The sequence below is a fragment of the Monopterus albus genome, unplaced genomic scaffold (assembly GCF_001952655.1).
Source record: "Monopterus albus unplaced genomic scaffold, M_albus_1.0 scaffold214.1, whole genome shotgun sequence".
NCBI lineage: Eukaryota > Metazoa > Chordata > Actinopteri > Synbranchiformes > Synbranchidae > Monopterus > Monopterus albus.
In genome coordinates, this window is record NW_018128094.1 from 2,083,478 (window position 1) to 2,097,583 (window position 14,106).

The following is a 14,106-nucleotide window of genomic DNA, read 5'->3' on the forward strand; positions in this document are numbered from 1 at the left end:
GTGATGTAAGAATGTTAACACTGTTATAATCTTTTTTAGTATAATATGTGTGTGTGCAGAAGTGAATCATTTATTGCTTGCAAACCAATGATGGTAAGATGATGTCATGGGGTAGGACTGGATAAGTCTGACTTCTTCCTACTCCATTCAAGCATGTATTAGGTATAAGCAAATTGATATTGGATTGTGTGTAAAAATGTGTGTTGTTATATCAACTGTTTTAAATGCTTGAAAGAATAAATCAAATCAAATCAAATCAAATCAAAATCTTAAGCTTTTTATTAAGCACCCAAGCAAAGTGCAGATATTATATATCTGCACTGTATTTGAAACTTTAAAACATATCAACTGCAACTACTAGTCTTTGCATTGGCTTATTGGAAAATGTATGGGCATCCCTGGAAAAGATGTCATCTTGAAGGCAACATACAGTATGTTGCTCTAAAATCTCTATGAATTTTTCAGCAGTAGTAATGCCATCACAGAAGTGTACCTTTACCATAGGGGACTGCCACCACCACCACATGACAGATCCCTGGCTTTTTAACTTGTTACTGGTAAAAGTCTGAGTGGTCCCTTTTATCTGTGATTCAGAGCACATGGCATCTGTTCTTTCCAAAAAAGACCTGAAAAATTTATTTGTCTGACCACAGTACACGTTTCCACTGTGTGATGTCCATCTCAGATGCCTCTGAGCCCAGAGCAGCCAGTTGCACCTCTGGACACTGTTGACATAGGGCTTCCTAGGTAACTGTTTTTAGATCGCTTATAGAAGAGAAATGAGTCTTGATGCAGTGCCTTCTGAGGGATCGGAGAGCACAGTCACCCATCTTAAGCCTGTTCCCTTGCCCTTTACACACTGAAATCCCTCCAGATTCCTTGACTCTTTTAATTATATAATGTGCTGTAGAGGGTAACGTATCTGAATCCTTTCCTTTTTTTTTTTGAGTAACAATGTTTTTGATTGCTCATAGAAGAGAGACGAGTCTTGATGCAAATCACAATTTTTTTTTATTTTAATTTTACATACCATCCCAACTTTTTCTGATTTGGGGTTGTAATATGTCAGAAAGACCTTAATGGAATTTCTTAAAATTTTGCACATGTGTACTTGAAGGATGAACTGCCTAGAGTTTGGTGGTAAAGGTCAAGGTCAGTGACTTCAGTCTATCCCATTTCCATGAATTTAAGTGGAGGCATAGAACTGTAAAGTGGTCATTCTGGTTTACTCTGTCCCCTATTGTCATGACAGTCTGGTTCCACATGTCAGTCAAACTGCCTTTTTTTTTCTTCACTCCCATGTTTCTCCTGCTATTCATTTACCCTGATTCATAGGCTATGTTGGCATTCCAGGCCTTAATGCTGTACCTTTTCTCTTAACTGATCTTTTGGTGCTGGTGGCTCACATGTGCGTTTATAAAATCATGCAAATTTCTTAAAAGAAACTGCTTGGCTAAGATATGTCCCTTCAGGGGGCTGACACTGAATGATGACGACATACAATATGCACATGCATGAGATAGGGAAAAAACATGAATTTTGATCTGACCGTTGGGTGAATGAGCAAATAGTGTGAAAGCACTTTGAGTGTATCTGTTTACACAAGTTTTTCATTTGCTTTCTGTCCTTCAGCTGGAAGAGCAGCTGAGTTGTTTGCAGAGAGAGAAGAATGAGTTACATTCCAGAATGGAGGAGGACCAGGAAGACCTTAATGAGCTGTTGAAGAAACATAAAGCTGCTGTGGCCCAGGTCTACTTTCTTACTTTGTCTCTTTTTCATATATACCATGCACAAATATGGAATAAATAAAACCTGAATTGCTTTAACGCCATCCATCTCTGCCAAATGAGTCATTTCTAGAAGTAATAGTATATAGTTCTGAGTGGTGCCTCATTAGTATTAAAGAAGGTTTATCTGCTGTTGAGTAGCAAGTGGAAATGAAAGTTGAATAAAAATGCTTCCTTTCCATTGCTGATGGGATGATGACCAAGCTGCCTCCACTGGTGCCAAATGAACCCATCCTTCCTGTCTAAATTGAAGTAGCTGAACTCCCAGTAGGACTCACTGTAACAAAGTGTTCTACTGTGAAAAAAAGCAACTGTCTCTAATATTTCACAGAGGAGTTACTAAAATTTGATTTACTGATATTCTTATACCAAACAAAAACATTTTTCCAACAGATCTATTTGTCTGTGTAATGTCACTGTGATATATACCATCATGTTTTACTGGATCTACTATTATTGTTTGGAGCTGACAGATTTACTTTTTGCATTTTAGCTGTATGTATGTATAATCTGTATAAAGCATAACTGATTGCTTTTCTTTTTTGTCCTGCGTTTTTGTTAACTTCAGTCAGCCCAGAACTTGGCCCAGATCAGTGACCTAGAAGCCCAGCTGGAGGAGGCCCTCAAGGAGAAACAGGAGGTCCAAGAGACGGTAGATGCTGGCTTCCTGCTCTCAACATACCACTAACAGCAATAAGGACAGCACTGTCTTGCCAAGTCAAGGGCAAAGTAAACAACAAATGGTCAAAGTAATTGTCTCTTGACAATTATAACCCTTGATTTAACTGATGTGTCATTCAAGCAGAATTGGCAATGGAACTCTGTGACACAGATGATCAACTTTTCCAGTTCAAACTAATTGATGTTAACCATGCTAGTGCTGTCATCCTTATAATGCTGATGCTGCATGAGTCTTTTTCCGCTTCCAAACACAGCTGTACTTGATAAATTAGACCCAGCCAAGAAGAGGGTATTGATCAAACAATTTCTCTCCTTCACCTCTACAAGGAATATGTTGTCTTAATATGGTCTTTGATCTGTTTTAGGGCTGTTATCTCCAGAGACAAAAGACAATTGTGCGATGTCTCTGCACTAAGAAAGACATCAACCATACACCCAAGCTTTCCATTCTTTGCCTGTCTCACAGGTTGCCTTATGTTTTTTTTAATGGCAGTATCAAGGATTGTATGGTAATTTAGCTGAATTTATCAAGAGGATTGGTTAGCATTTGAAAATTTCTATACCTGATTGAATACTGATGCCAAAATAATTTTTATAGTATACCTTGTAGCAGTTTTCCTTGTTTAATAAGCCAGAGTATACTTAACGAAGTACCATGGATGTGAGCTCAAGGATCAACGGCTATTGGGTGTCGTCTCAAAGTCAGCATTTGTAACAAGACTGAAAAATAGTGGGCCCAAGAAAAGTTTAAAATGTCTCATAATTTTTTGTGAAGTGACACTTTCAAACAGTACAAGTTTATTTATCAAAGACAAATATATACATTGATTAACATCAAAAGATGTACATGTGACTTAGCCAAAGGGGAGATTTTCATCCATAAGTCCCTGGTTTGGATGATGTTATACAAGGAAATAAAAACCCTAGCCCTTACCCCTACTTTTATCCATTTAGATTTTTGCTAATTAAACAAGACAAGCGGGCATATGTTATAGAATAAATACTTATCTACAAGAACGTTAAAAACTAAACAGACCTCTACTAAGGGCAATTCAGTTTCTCCATGATGCCATTACACCTAAAAGCAATAGTTCTGATAATATGACTGATTGACTATGACAACCTGCTGCTGGCATTTGGAGTGACACTGATTTGTTATTATTATTATTATTATTTTGGTTTGGGGTAAAACAGGGACCATGGGCAAAACACTAAAGATATCACAGTTCTCCAAGTTTGTATTATGCTTGTTCAACAGCTGTTACTGGCTGATTATTGCACTGTGGAGTGATCCTTCCTGTACTCTGCTCTTTTCCCGGTCAGTTGTGTGTGTGTGAGAGGGGTGCAACCCTCCCTCCTCCTATCAGAGACTGATACAGTAAAAAATAGAGTGGAAAAGCAAAGTAGGATGGTCTGTGTCAACTCATGAGGTTGGGCCAGTTGACAGTTAAAGGAACCACATGGTATGGTATTATTAGGTTCCAGCAGTGGAAACTCAACTGTGTGCAGCATGTGCACCTGGAACACCAGAGTCACACCACTCTGAGCAAGACACAGCTGCCTGCTAATAGAGCTGGTTTGGTCTGATAAGGAGTACTCAGAACTCTGATAACATTCACCCATTACCTATACCGCTTATTCCTGAATAGGGTCATGGGTGGCTGGAGCATATCCCAGCTGACATAAGGTGAGAGGTGGGGTCCACCCTGGACAGGTCGCCAGTCTATAACAGAGCTACTCTGATAACATCAGAACATTTTTATAAATTAGCATTACTTATATAGACTTGACCACATAGTCTCAAATCAAAAGTGGCATACCAGCGGTCATAGGATGAAAAGTAGATCAGCTAATTAAATGTGTGCCAAAAAATTTCATCAAAATTCATTCATTAATTTTTAATAGCAAACCAATAAATGGCAAAAACATTACCCCCACCTTTGGCGGAGGTATCAATAATATTTTGACATTTTTGTTTTCCATTAACCACCTATTCAACCAGCTCTGATTTTATTTGTACCAGTGAGTATATTAACATAATTGTGTCCTAGATGCAAGCCCTCCAGAGCCAGCTGGAGTTCCGGGAACAGTCTATGGTGGAGAAAGCCCTCGTGAGACGGCAGGAGGCCAAGATCCATGAGCTGGAGACCAAGCTGAAGTTTGAAAAGACCCAGGTCAAACGCTTGGAGGTGAGATCTACAGACAGTGCTGGTGGTGGTAAGCGTTAGAGAGACGAAGCTTGAATATGTGGAAGACATGAGGGAGGTAGGTGGGAGATAAAATGTGCCCCTGAGGTCAGAGAACCTCAGAAAACAGAGGCATTATGAACATATGTGCTCCATGAAACATCAGACTACTATCAGTTAGATACAATATAACCTCTGCTGATCTACTTTGTCCTCTGACTTTTTTTTTACTGTCATACCATGTGTTATTCTGTCATTTTCAAGTTATGAAGGATATTGCCAAATAAATAATGACAAAAACAGACTCCATTGGGGTGGCATGAGGGCCTGACATCCCCTAGTACAGGGGTGCCCAATACGTCGATCGCAAAGGTAGTGTTGGTAGATTGCGTGCCATTCAAAAATAAATTAGATGCTAGCCTAACATCCAACCTCCCTATGGCATTAGCCACTTGATTGACATGCAGTGCAGCCAGTCTGAGATCTTGTCTTTTCTGACACGAGTCACCAAGCATGTGCAGTCAGCCGCACGAGCTACTGCAAAACTCCAGTGAGCTAACTACCTTGTCAGCCTTACAATTAATTTCTAATAAAGAAAGGGTATAAAATGAGTGGGGAAGTCGAATCAAGTAAGAAACCGAAAACTTACCACTTCCATGCAGAATGAGAGGAGGACTTTTTTTTTCACGATGTCATATTCGAAGTGCGTTTGCTTGATCTGCCAATCTACCATCGCTATTTCAAAGAAGGGAAATGTGGAGCGGCACTTTTGGACTGTTCATAAAAAACTACAACACTCATTCATACATACATATACACACACACATACACACAAATAAATAAATATATACTGTATATGGTATTTTTAGTATAGGGATATGTGTATGTGGACGTGCACAGTCGACTCACGACCCTATTGACATTTTAAGAGATGTCAGACTGTCTTTATGAGGTGTGTGTGTTTTCTGCAGAGTGGGTGGTTTTTATTTAAAAACATAATTAACATAGTCTAAGTTTTTACATCATTGTTGTCATGACCGAAAGGACAAGATCCTGGATACAGGAGGCCGAAATCAGCTTCCTCCTCAGGGCGGTCGGGCGCACCCCGAGCACGGTCACCCGGGAGGAGAACTGCTGCTCCTCCACATCGAGAGGAGCCAGCTGAGGTGGCTTGGGCATCTGTTTCGGATGCCTCCTGGACGCCTTCCTAGGGAGGTGTTAGGCCCCGGGGAAGACCCAGGACACGCTGGAGGGACTATGTCTCTCGGCTGGCCTGGGAAGGCCTCTGCATTCCCCTGGAGGAGCTGGAGGAAGTGTCTGGAGAGAGGGAAGTCTGGGCATCTTTGCTTAGACTGCTGCCCCCGAGACCCAGTTCTGGATAAGCGGAGGAACAGTGGGGTGAACTGTGCAACAGTGTTTCATTTTCATTGACAATAAATGGGCAGCTGTCACTGGCCCAGGGATTTGTCTCTGTATGTGCTCAAAGTGCTTAGCAGCACGTCTGTGCACTTTCTCCATAAGGCTCAACAGCCTTTCAAACACTCACAATGGTAAAGAATATTTTTAAAGTCCTGTATCCAAATGATGATATGGATCTGCACTAAAATCTAATCAATTATTCCCTCGCGACCCGGTCCCGGATAAGCGGAGGAAAATGGATGGCTGGATGGATATACAGGCCTTATTGGGTAGATACACAGAGTATTTTTAGTGTAGGTAGATCATTTTGACTTGGTCATTTGAAAAGTAGCTCGCAAGGCGAGAAAGTGTGGGCACCCCTGGTCTAGTACAACCTGTGCTCACAGCCCAGCACTGAGCAGCTCGATTGGCAGTCACCAGAGAACATTAGAATTGACAGGTCTGCCAATTTTTGCCGTTATATTCACAGTAGAGAGCAAGTTCACACTGAGCAAATGTGAGTGTGGAGATTCCATGGTGAACATTATTCTGCGCATAATATCATCAAGCCAGACTGGTTTGGTGGTGGGTCAGTGATGGTTTCTGGAGGCATATTCATGGATGGCTGCACAGACCTCCATGCCATAGCCAGTGGGACCCTGACTGCTATGACCTACCAGGATGAAATCCTCAGAGTGATTGTCAGATGTTGCGGTGGGCACTGGGTTCCTCCTGCTGCAGGACAATGCACAGCCTCATATGCACAGAGCATGTAGGCAGCTTCTGGATGATGAACCTAAAGCTAAAAAAAAATTAGGTGTACGTATGTTCTAGTATTTCTATGCGGAAGTAACACGTCTCACAAATTCTCACTCGTGAGACTATTTTTCTAAGAAAATAAAGTATTAGTTTAAGGATTTCCTTGAATGGTCATAATCACCAGGCAGTTGGGCATTAATGTGAGCTTGCCTGACATCCACCGGTGCCCCTACCATAATACCAAAATGTTATATTGCCTTGCTATGTATAATTTCAATAAAACTTTAAATAAAATAAAAAAGGTATCCAAGGTGCCGTTGTAAAAGTGGAATATTTTGACTGCGCCCAATTTTGTGCCTGCACTGTGACCAGAGCATGTAGAGAAAAATACAGGGCCTGAGGTTGCTGCATTTCTGGGAATGTTCCTGTACAAGGACTCACTGTTTTACCTGACTGGTTCTAACTTACAAGCAGCCGGCCTATGATGTACCCTGGGGCAGTGAATGATCAGCTCATCAAGACTGTATTTCCCTCAGAGCACCTGTTTGCTTTGACAGCTTGAAGCCAGTGTGTCTGCCACATGTGACGTGTTGCTGGTTAACGAGTGGCCAAACGATCCATGATGTTATCGTCAGTGCTACACTACCTGTTGGAATTAATTTCACTACTTTGGGAATGTATGTAGTTGCCATTGACTGGCCCTCACCTTCCCCTAATCTAAATCCAATGGGACATTATGTATTTGTGCATCTAATGCAACCAAGTACCACCACAGACTTTCCAGGAGCTCACTGATATCCTGATCCAGATTTGTGATGAGATTCCCCAGAACACCATCTGCTCACTCATAAGGAGCATGCCCAGACGTTGTCAGGAGTGCATACAGGTACAGATGGCCATACACACAAGCTGACGCAGGTACAGGGTCTAAACAGTGTCAGCTCACACTATCTGTCGCCATCTGAATGACAAGCGATGCCATGGTAGGGGACCCGGTGGGGACCCCACTGCTGACACAGAAACATAAAAATGCCAGATTGGAGTTTGCCTAACCACTTCACCGCTGACCAGGAATCAGACATAAACGAAGTCTCTATAACTGCCTTCTTTCATTTGCACAGTATTGCCAAGATCAGGAATATCTTCTCTCAAAGTGATGCTCAAAAACTGGTCCATGCATTTGTTACTTCCAGGCTGGACTACTGTAACTCTTTACTATCAGGATGTCCCAGTAGTTCCCTAAAAAGCCTCCAGTTAATCCAAAATGCTGCAGCCAGAGTACTGACAGGAACTAGCAAGAGAGATCATATCTCTCCCATATTAGCTTCTCTACACTGGCTCCCTGTAAAATTCAGAATAGAATTTAAAATCCTTCTCCTAATATACAAAGCCCTTAATGGCAAGGCCCCATCATATCTTTAAGACCTCATAGAGCCTTATCATCCCAACAGAGAACTTTACTTGTGGTTCCTAGAGTCCACAGAAGTAGAATGGGAGGAAGAGCCTTTAGCTATCAAGCTCCTCTCCTGTGGAACCGGCTCCCAGTTTCAGTGTGGGAGGCAGACACCCTCTCTACCTTTAATATTAGACTTAAAACTTTCCTTTTTGAGTTAGGGCTGGATCAGGTGACCCTGAGCTTCCCCTTAGTTATGCTGCTATAGGCCTAGGCTTCTGGGGGCCTGAGTTCTGTTATTTTGTCCAAAGGGTGTTCTACCAAATATTAAGGATGTCAATAATTGTCTTTTCTGTTCTTGGAGTTCTGTGTGGAATATATCAGATTTGGCTTCTCAGCTTTTTTTGTGTTTTCCCAGCACAAACAAAAGAAATAAACATGAGAATACCAAAGCCTTTGCGAATATACCAATTTTCTAGGAGGAGTGGTGTGTTGTATGACAGAAATGCAGTGGTGCAAATATATGTGGCCATGACAAGTGTTTGTCTTTCATAATTACATCCAGTGCATTAAATTAGGCACAGGTGGACTCTACAGTATTTACACAGTGGAAGCTTTTCACCAGAGCTGCTGTGAAAGGGTCTGAGTACTTATGCAAATTGGATAACTGAGTTTTATTTTTAATAAATTCACAAAACACTCCAAAAACCTGCTTAAACTTTATCATTGTGGAGTAGAATATGTACATAATTGAATGGAATCATTTAAGATGAGTCTGAAACATAACAAAATGTGAAAAACTTTAAAGGGTCTATATACTTTTGTACTGACTGTATATTAAATATAAACATATTAGGCTGGTGGTAGCAGAGCTCAATCAATATAGGGGTCAAAGAGTAAAACATCAATAGTTGTTAAACGAGTTGTTAATACAGGTTTGTCCAAAGTCCAGTTTGTTTGACTAGTGTGACTGCTCCGTGCCATGCCTGGGCATGGTTCAACAAGATAAGACTGAGAGAACCAAAAAAAAAAAGAATGTGCATTAGGAAAATAATAACATACTTATAAATATAGAAATATATCTAAACAGTTTAGATGCAGTTTTCCAGGTAGATATATACAAAAGTATTGCACTGAGGGTTATCATTCTGTTATTCAGTCATGGGAATAGGTAATATGAAACACAAATGCAAGGCTAGAGTCAATCTGAACATGGCTTAAAGATGGTGAACGTGGTAAAAATTTTATTTTTGTGACATCAGCATGTTTGTCACTGTAATCATATTAGCACACTGACATTAGAATTTTGCTTAAAGCACTACTACAGTATTTCCTCCAAATGTAGTTGTTTAGCTCGTCTGGATAAACAGTTGACTTGTTTAGAACTGTTTGACTGCTCATGTTTTTGCACATCACATTTTTTTAATTCAACATGTTCCAAGATCTCAGCAATTATTTTGGAAGTGCAGTTTTATGATATCAATGATTGTCAAAACCATAAAAAATTAGACCTGAGCTGTAATAATCCATAAATTTTGATAGTTTATTGTCATGGGTATTAAACTAAATATAATACTTGCGCTCTCTTCCTTGCATACATACATTTGTTTTAATGACAACATTATTGTCAAATTTACTTTCAAATTGAAACTAATATCTACATTTGCATACATTTTTATTCCCAGATCAATGTCATTAATTAATCTGGTGTACATTCTGCTTGAGTTACTTCTTTTAGAACATGCCTTACTAGGAAGGAAGTATATCACCAATTAAGAAGTACGTGTATTTGTGTATTATTCAGCTGTCTCTCCATTAGCTCATATACTGTATTCATAATATCAATGGTATCTAGCTGACCACATTGTTGAACTCTTTACTGCTATGCAGACACTTGTAGCTCGTCTTAAGGAAACTGTGGAGAAGCTGACAGAGGAACGAGATCAACGTAGCAGCAGCGAAAATCGAGAGAAGGAACAGAACAAAAGTCTGCAGAGACAGATCCGTGACATCAAAGAGGAGATGGGTGATCTGGCCAAAAAGGAAGCTGAGGCTAGTCACAAGAAGCATGAGCTGGTAATTATGTAGCCAAGAGTGAGATAATTTCTTCAGTTATTAGTGAGCAAACAGTACAGTCATTGTCACTCTTTACATTTTAGGAGAACCTATATGGCATCAGCACCATCAGCAATAAAAAAAAGGCAACATTGCACTGGTCAACCTTTGGTCCTGGTCAGCTGAAAAGTGTGTTCTGGTTTTTGTCTAATTATCAGGAAATGGACATTCAGAGCTTAGAGGCTGCTAATCAGAGCCTCCAGGTAGACCTCAAGTTGGCTTTCAAAAGGATTGGTGACCTTCAGGCAGCCATCGAGGATGAGATGGAGACTGATGACAACGAGGACCTTATCAACAGGTACAAAAAAAATAAACTTCTAGGTTTGGAGTTTATTCCAGAAACTGGAGGACAATATTAATAGTGAGTGACCTTGACAGTTTAAAATATTTACAGTTGCCCAAGGAACAATTGTGTCACCAAGCAGGTACATTTGCATTTCTGAAGCCTACCCTTCCTTGTCATAAAGGGCAGTGGGTGGTTGTAGTATTTAAGTGGAGGCTCAGTATAATAAACTGCTGTTATTATTGTTGGAAATCTGAGCACACTAGTTGTACTGGACTATTTGCGTTATAGCATGGCGATCATCATGATGTTTGTGTGCTGTTACAAACTAGAGCTGAAGTGCACGAAGCAGTCCTGGCCTGAGTCAACAAAATGAAGCTCAAATCATCCTCCAGGCTGTTAAAAATTGTTTTGTATTTAACGTGCATCAGTGATGCTGCAATCAGAACAAACCTACCTGTGGTAGACCACACTTGTGAGTGAATGGCTGTGCAAAGGTGCACCGAGGATACAGACTGGCCAAAAACTTTGCCACATGCTCTGGAGCCACACTCACAGCTGCTGTGTTCACTGTGGCTGGTTGACATATGAACTGACATGGACTACTGTACTGTATATACCTACCGCATGATGCACTGTCTGTAAGTTTTTCTGGGTTTATGTTCAGTTTTATGTTTCATCCTTTGGCTATGTACTGTACCACTGATTTGTGAAGTTTGAAGCTGTGTGATAAATCATATTTAAAACGAGTGTTCACAAAGAAGTTCTCCACTGTACTGCATACTGCACATGGTGTTCACTACCTTATGTTGGTAGATTATAGTGCTGTGTTAACCATGTTAATACAGTAGATCTCTCACTACACACGTGAAACCCAGCATAACAGTACCTCTACCATAAAATACTGTGTGGTCTGACAATTCAGAACCCTATACTGTTGGTGGACGGTATAGTAGCCTGGTGGCAAAAAGGAGAATTGCAGGTTGAATTTTATGAACTTCAAAATTTAAAACAGTCAAGTTTTTAAGCTTAAAAACACTACATTATTGACACACACCACACCATATACAAGACGGTGAAATAGTATGACACCTTATATGGACTTTGACAGGTGGGAACTACCCCACTGCTCCCTTGGCTTGGCTGGCAATAGCCAATAAACAGATTCAAAGTGTTTTCATTATTTTATAATTAATTGTATTTTAAAAACAATACAATATTTAAAAGAGTTTCAAATTAGTAATAGTAATTTAAAAAATGTAATTAAACTGAGCACAAAAACAAAAGGCTTCGAACCGACCAAAGCAAGATTGTAGCTCATACAAAGACAGTGCCCTCACCTAATACTGGATGCAGCGCCAAGACAAGAAAGAACAGGAGAAAATGTCTTCATAAAATAAACACACTCGTGAGATGGCGCTCATCACTGGATGGCAACAAGAGACCACATATAAAATGAAATCCTACAATCTTTTTCAAAAATGACACTATACCATCAATATTCAAACTTGTGTGGCTCATGAACAAAATACAAAAGCAAACATGATAATTATTGACATGGGGTTCCAGAGAATGTTTTGACACCAGGTTTATTATCTTGAGATGAAAAACTGCAGACTAGTTTGAAAAGGTGTCATTTCAAATATGTGAAAAAATCTTTAGGGTAGAAATGGCTGTGGCAAATACCAGCAGATGCAGCTCAATATAGGGAACACATAGTTTTTTAATGTGTTGATTATATTCATATTTAATGATTAATAAACAAAAAGCATTTACTATAGCTCCCCCTTATGATGCCCTTATTTGCCCACACTTCTACCTTCACTTAAAATAGGACTTTTGCACTACATACAGCGTAGCCTCCACAACCACATTGAGGCATAATAATAATAACAACAATAATAATAATAATATAGATAGTGTGGGTGTGTATGCTCGTCTGTCTCTCTGTGTCAGCCATTTCTGTGCTGAGTTTGCATGTTCTCCCTGTGCCTGTGGCGGGTACTCAAGCTTCCGCCCACTGTCCAAAGACATGGTGCTTAGGTTTGATTGGCAACTCTAAATTGCCTGTAGGATTGAGTGTGGGTGTGCGTGTGGTTGTCTCTCTCTATGGGAAGTAGCTTTGGAAGAGCAAACGTAAATGTTGCATTTGTACTGTCTCGCTTGTTTGGGTGTTTACACAAGCTCTGTACTGACTGCATGTGCTGTCTTTCTTTGCTATCACGCTGTTCTTCATTCTACCAATGTTGATCAAATTTCTTTCACCTTAATTGCACCCTTTTGAATGGCCATATCTGACTTGTGTCTTTTCTCTGTTTATAATCTTTGTTATCTCACCTCTCCTTTGTATCCTCTGACTTGTTTTCCTGTCTCTGACCACACAGCAGTCTGGGGGATTCAGAAACAGACTCTGAGGTGGACAATTGCGTGGATGTGAAGTCATGGTTGTCCAAAAGCAAAGGGTCCATCAAAAACCTCTCAGATGACAAAAGCCCCAAGAGCTCCAGGTTAGTGTGCCTGGAGTTTGAAAATCTCTCTTAGCAACACATCCTTGTAAACATAAACTGTCTGATTCACTGATGTTGCAGAGGATTCACATTCGCAAAGGTACACAAGTACAAGTATACTGGAATTCTTGAGTTCTTACTCATTTAAAGAGCCAATGGCATGCTTTTCCTTGTTTTCTGACTTTCCTACAATATTGCAACAGTGAGTTATCATCTTAGACTTGACCTAAAGCTCAAAAAATGAGGGTTACGTATGTTCTAGTACTTCTATGTGGAAGGCTCAGTTTATACACTGCTCGCAAACTACCAAAATAATGTGTTACATGATAGTTTAAGGATTTCCTTGAATTGGCATGATCTCCAGGCTGTTAAGTATTCATGTGAGCCTGGCTGACATCCACCGGTGCCCCCACCATATTGTCAAAATGTTATATTGCCTTGTTTGTTATGTATATTTTCAAAACGTTTATTTTAAAACAAGACATCCACGGTACCACTGAAAAGTGGGATTTTTCGACTGCACCTGGTTTTGTGGATATATTTTACCTCCTCCTGCTGCACTGTGACCAGAGGATGTGGAGAAAAATACAGGGCCTGAGTTTACTGCATGTCCAGGAATGTTCCTGTACAGGTAAGGCTGGCTGGAAACATGCATGCCATGAGCTCTGTTCCATTTTTTTTATAATTATGCTGTCAATGTAGGGAAGAGTGGAAGGGAAGAGCAAAGAGGAAGAGAAGAGTGGAAGAGGGCAAGGAATGAAGTGAGGTTAATATAGAGAGTATTGAGGTAAAACTGAGCAGACCAATCTCAGTGACAAGCTCCCTTTGCTACAGAAAACACTGAAAACTTGAATCCAGTGGAGGTAAATGTGATATCCTCTTTAATGTCCTCGAGGAGAAGGCTGCGTCAGACGATATCCAAAACCATGGAGCTTCAGAATGGCACTTACTGATTTTGATCCATATCTGTAGCCACAGCGGAGTATCAGACCGCCCC

At 40.3% G+C, this 14,106-nt stretch overlaps 1 protein-coding gene across 1 annotated transcript in view; it reads left to right on the forward strand.

Moving 5' to 3' along the window:
- LOC109971040 (unconventional myosin-XVIIIa-like) overlaps positions 1-14,106 on the forward strand; it is a 233,547-nt gene that overhangs the window by 207,478 nt on the left and 11,963 nt on the right. Inside the window, 6 exon segments of the mRNA XM_020619059.1 lie at positions 1,633-1,749; positions 2,356-2,439; positions 4,520-4,657; positions 10,095-10,280; positions 10,478-10,617; positions 12,990-13,109. Coding sequence (XP_020474715.1) covers positions 1,633-1,749; positions 2,356-2,439; positions 4,520-4,657; positions 10,095-10,280; positions 10,478-10,617; positions 12,990-13,109 — 785 coding nt within the window.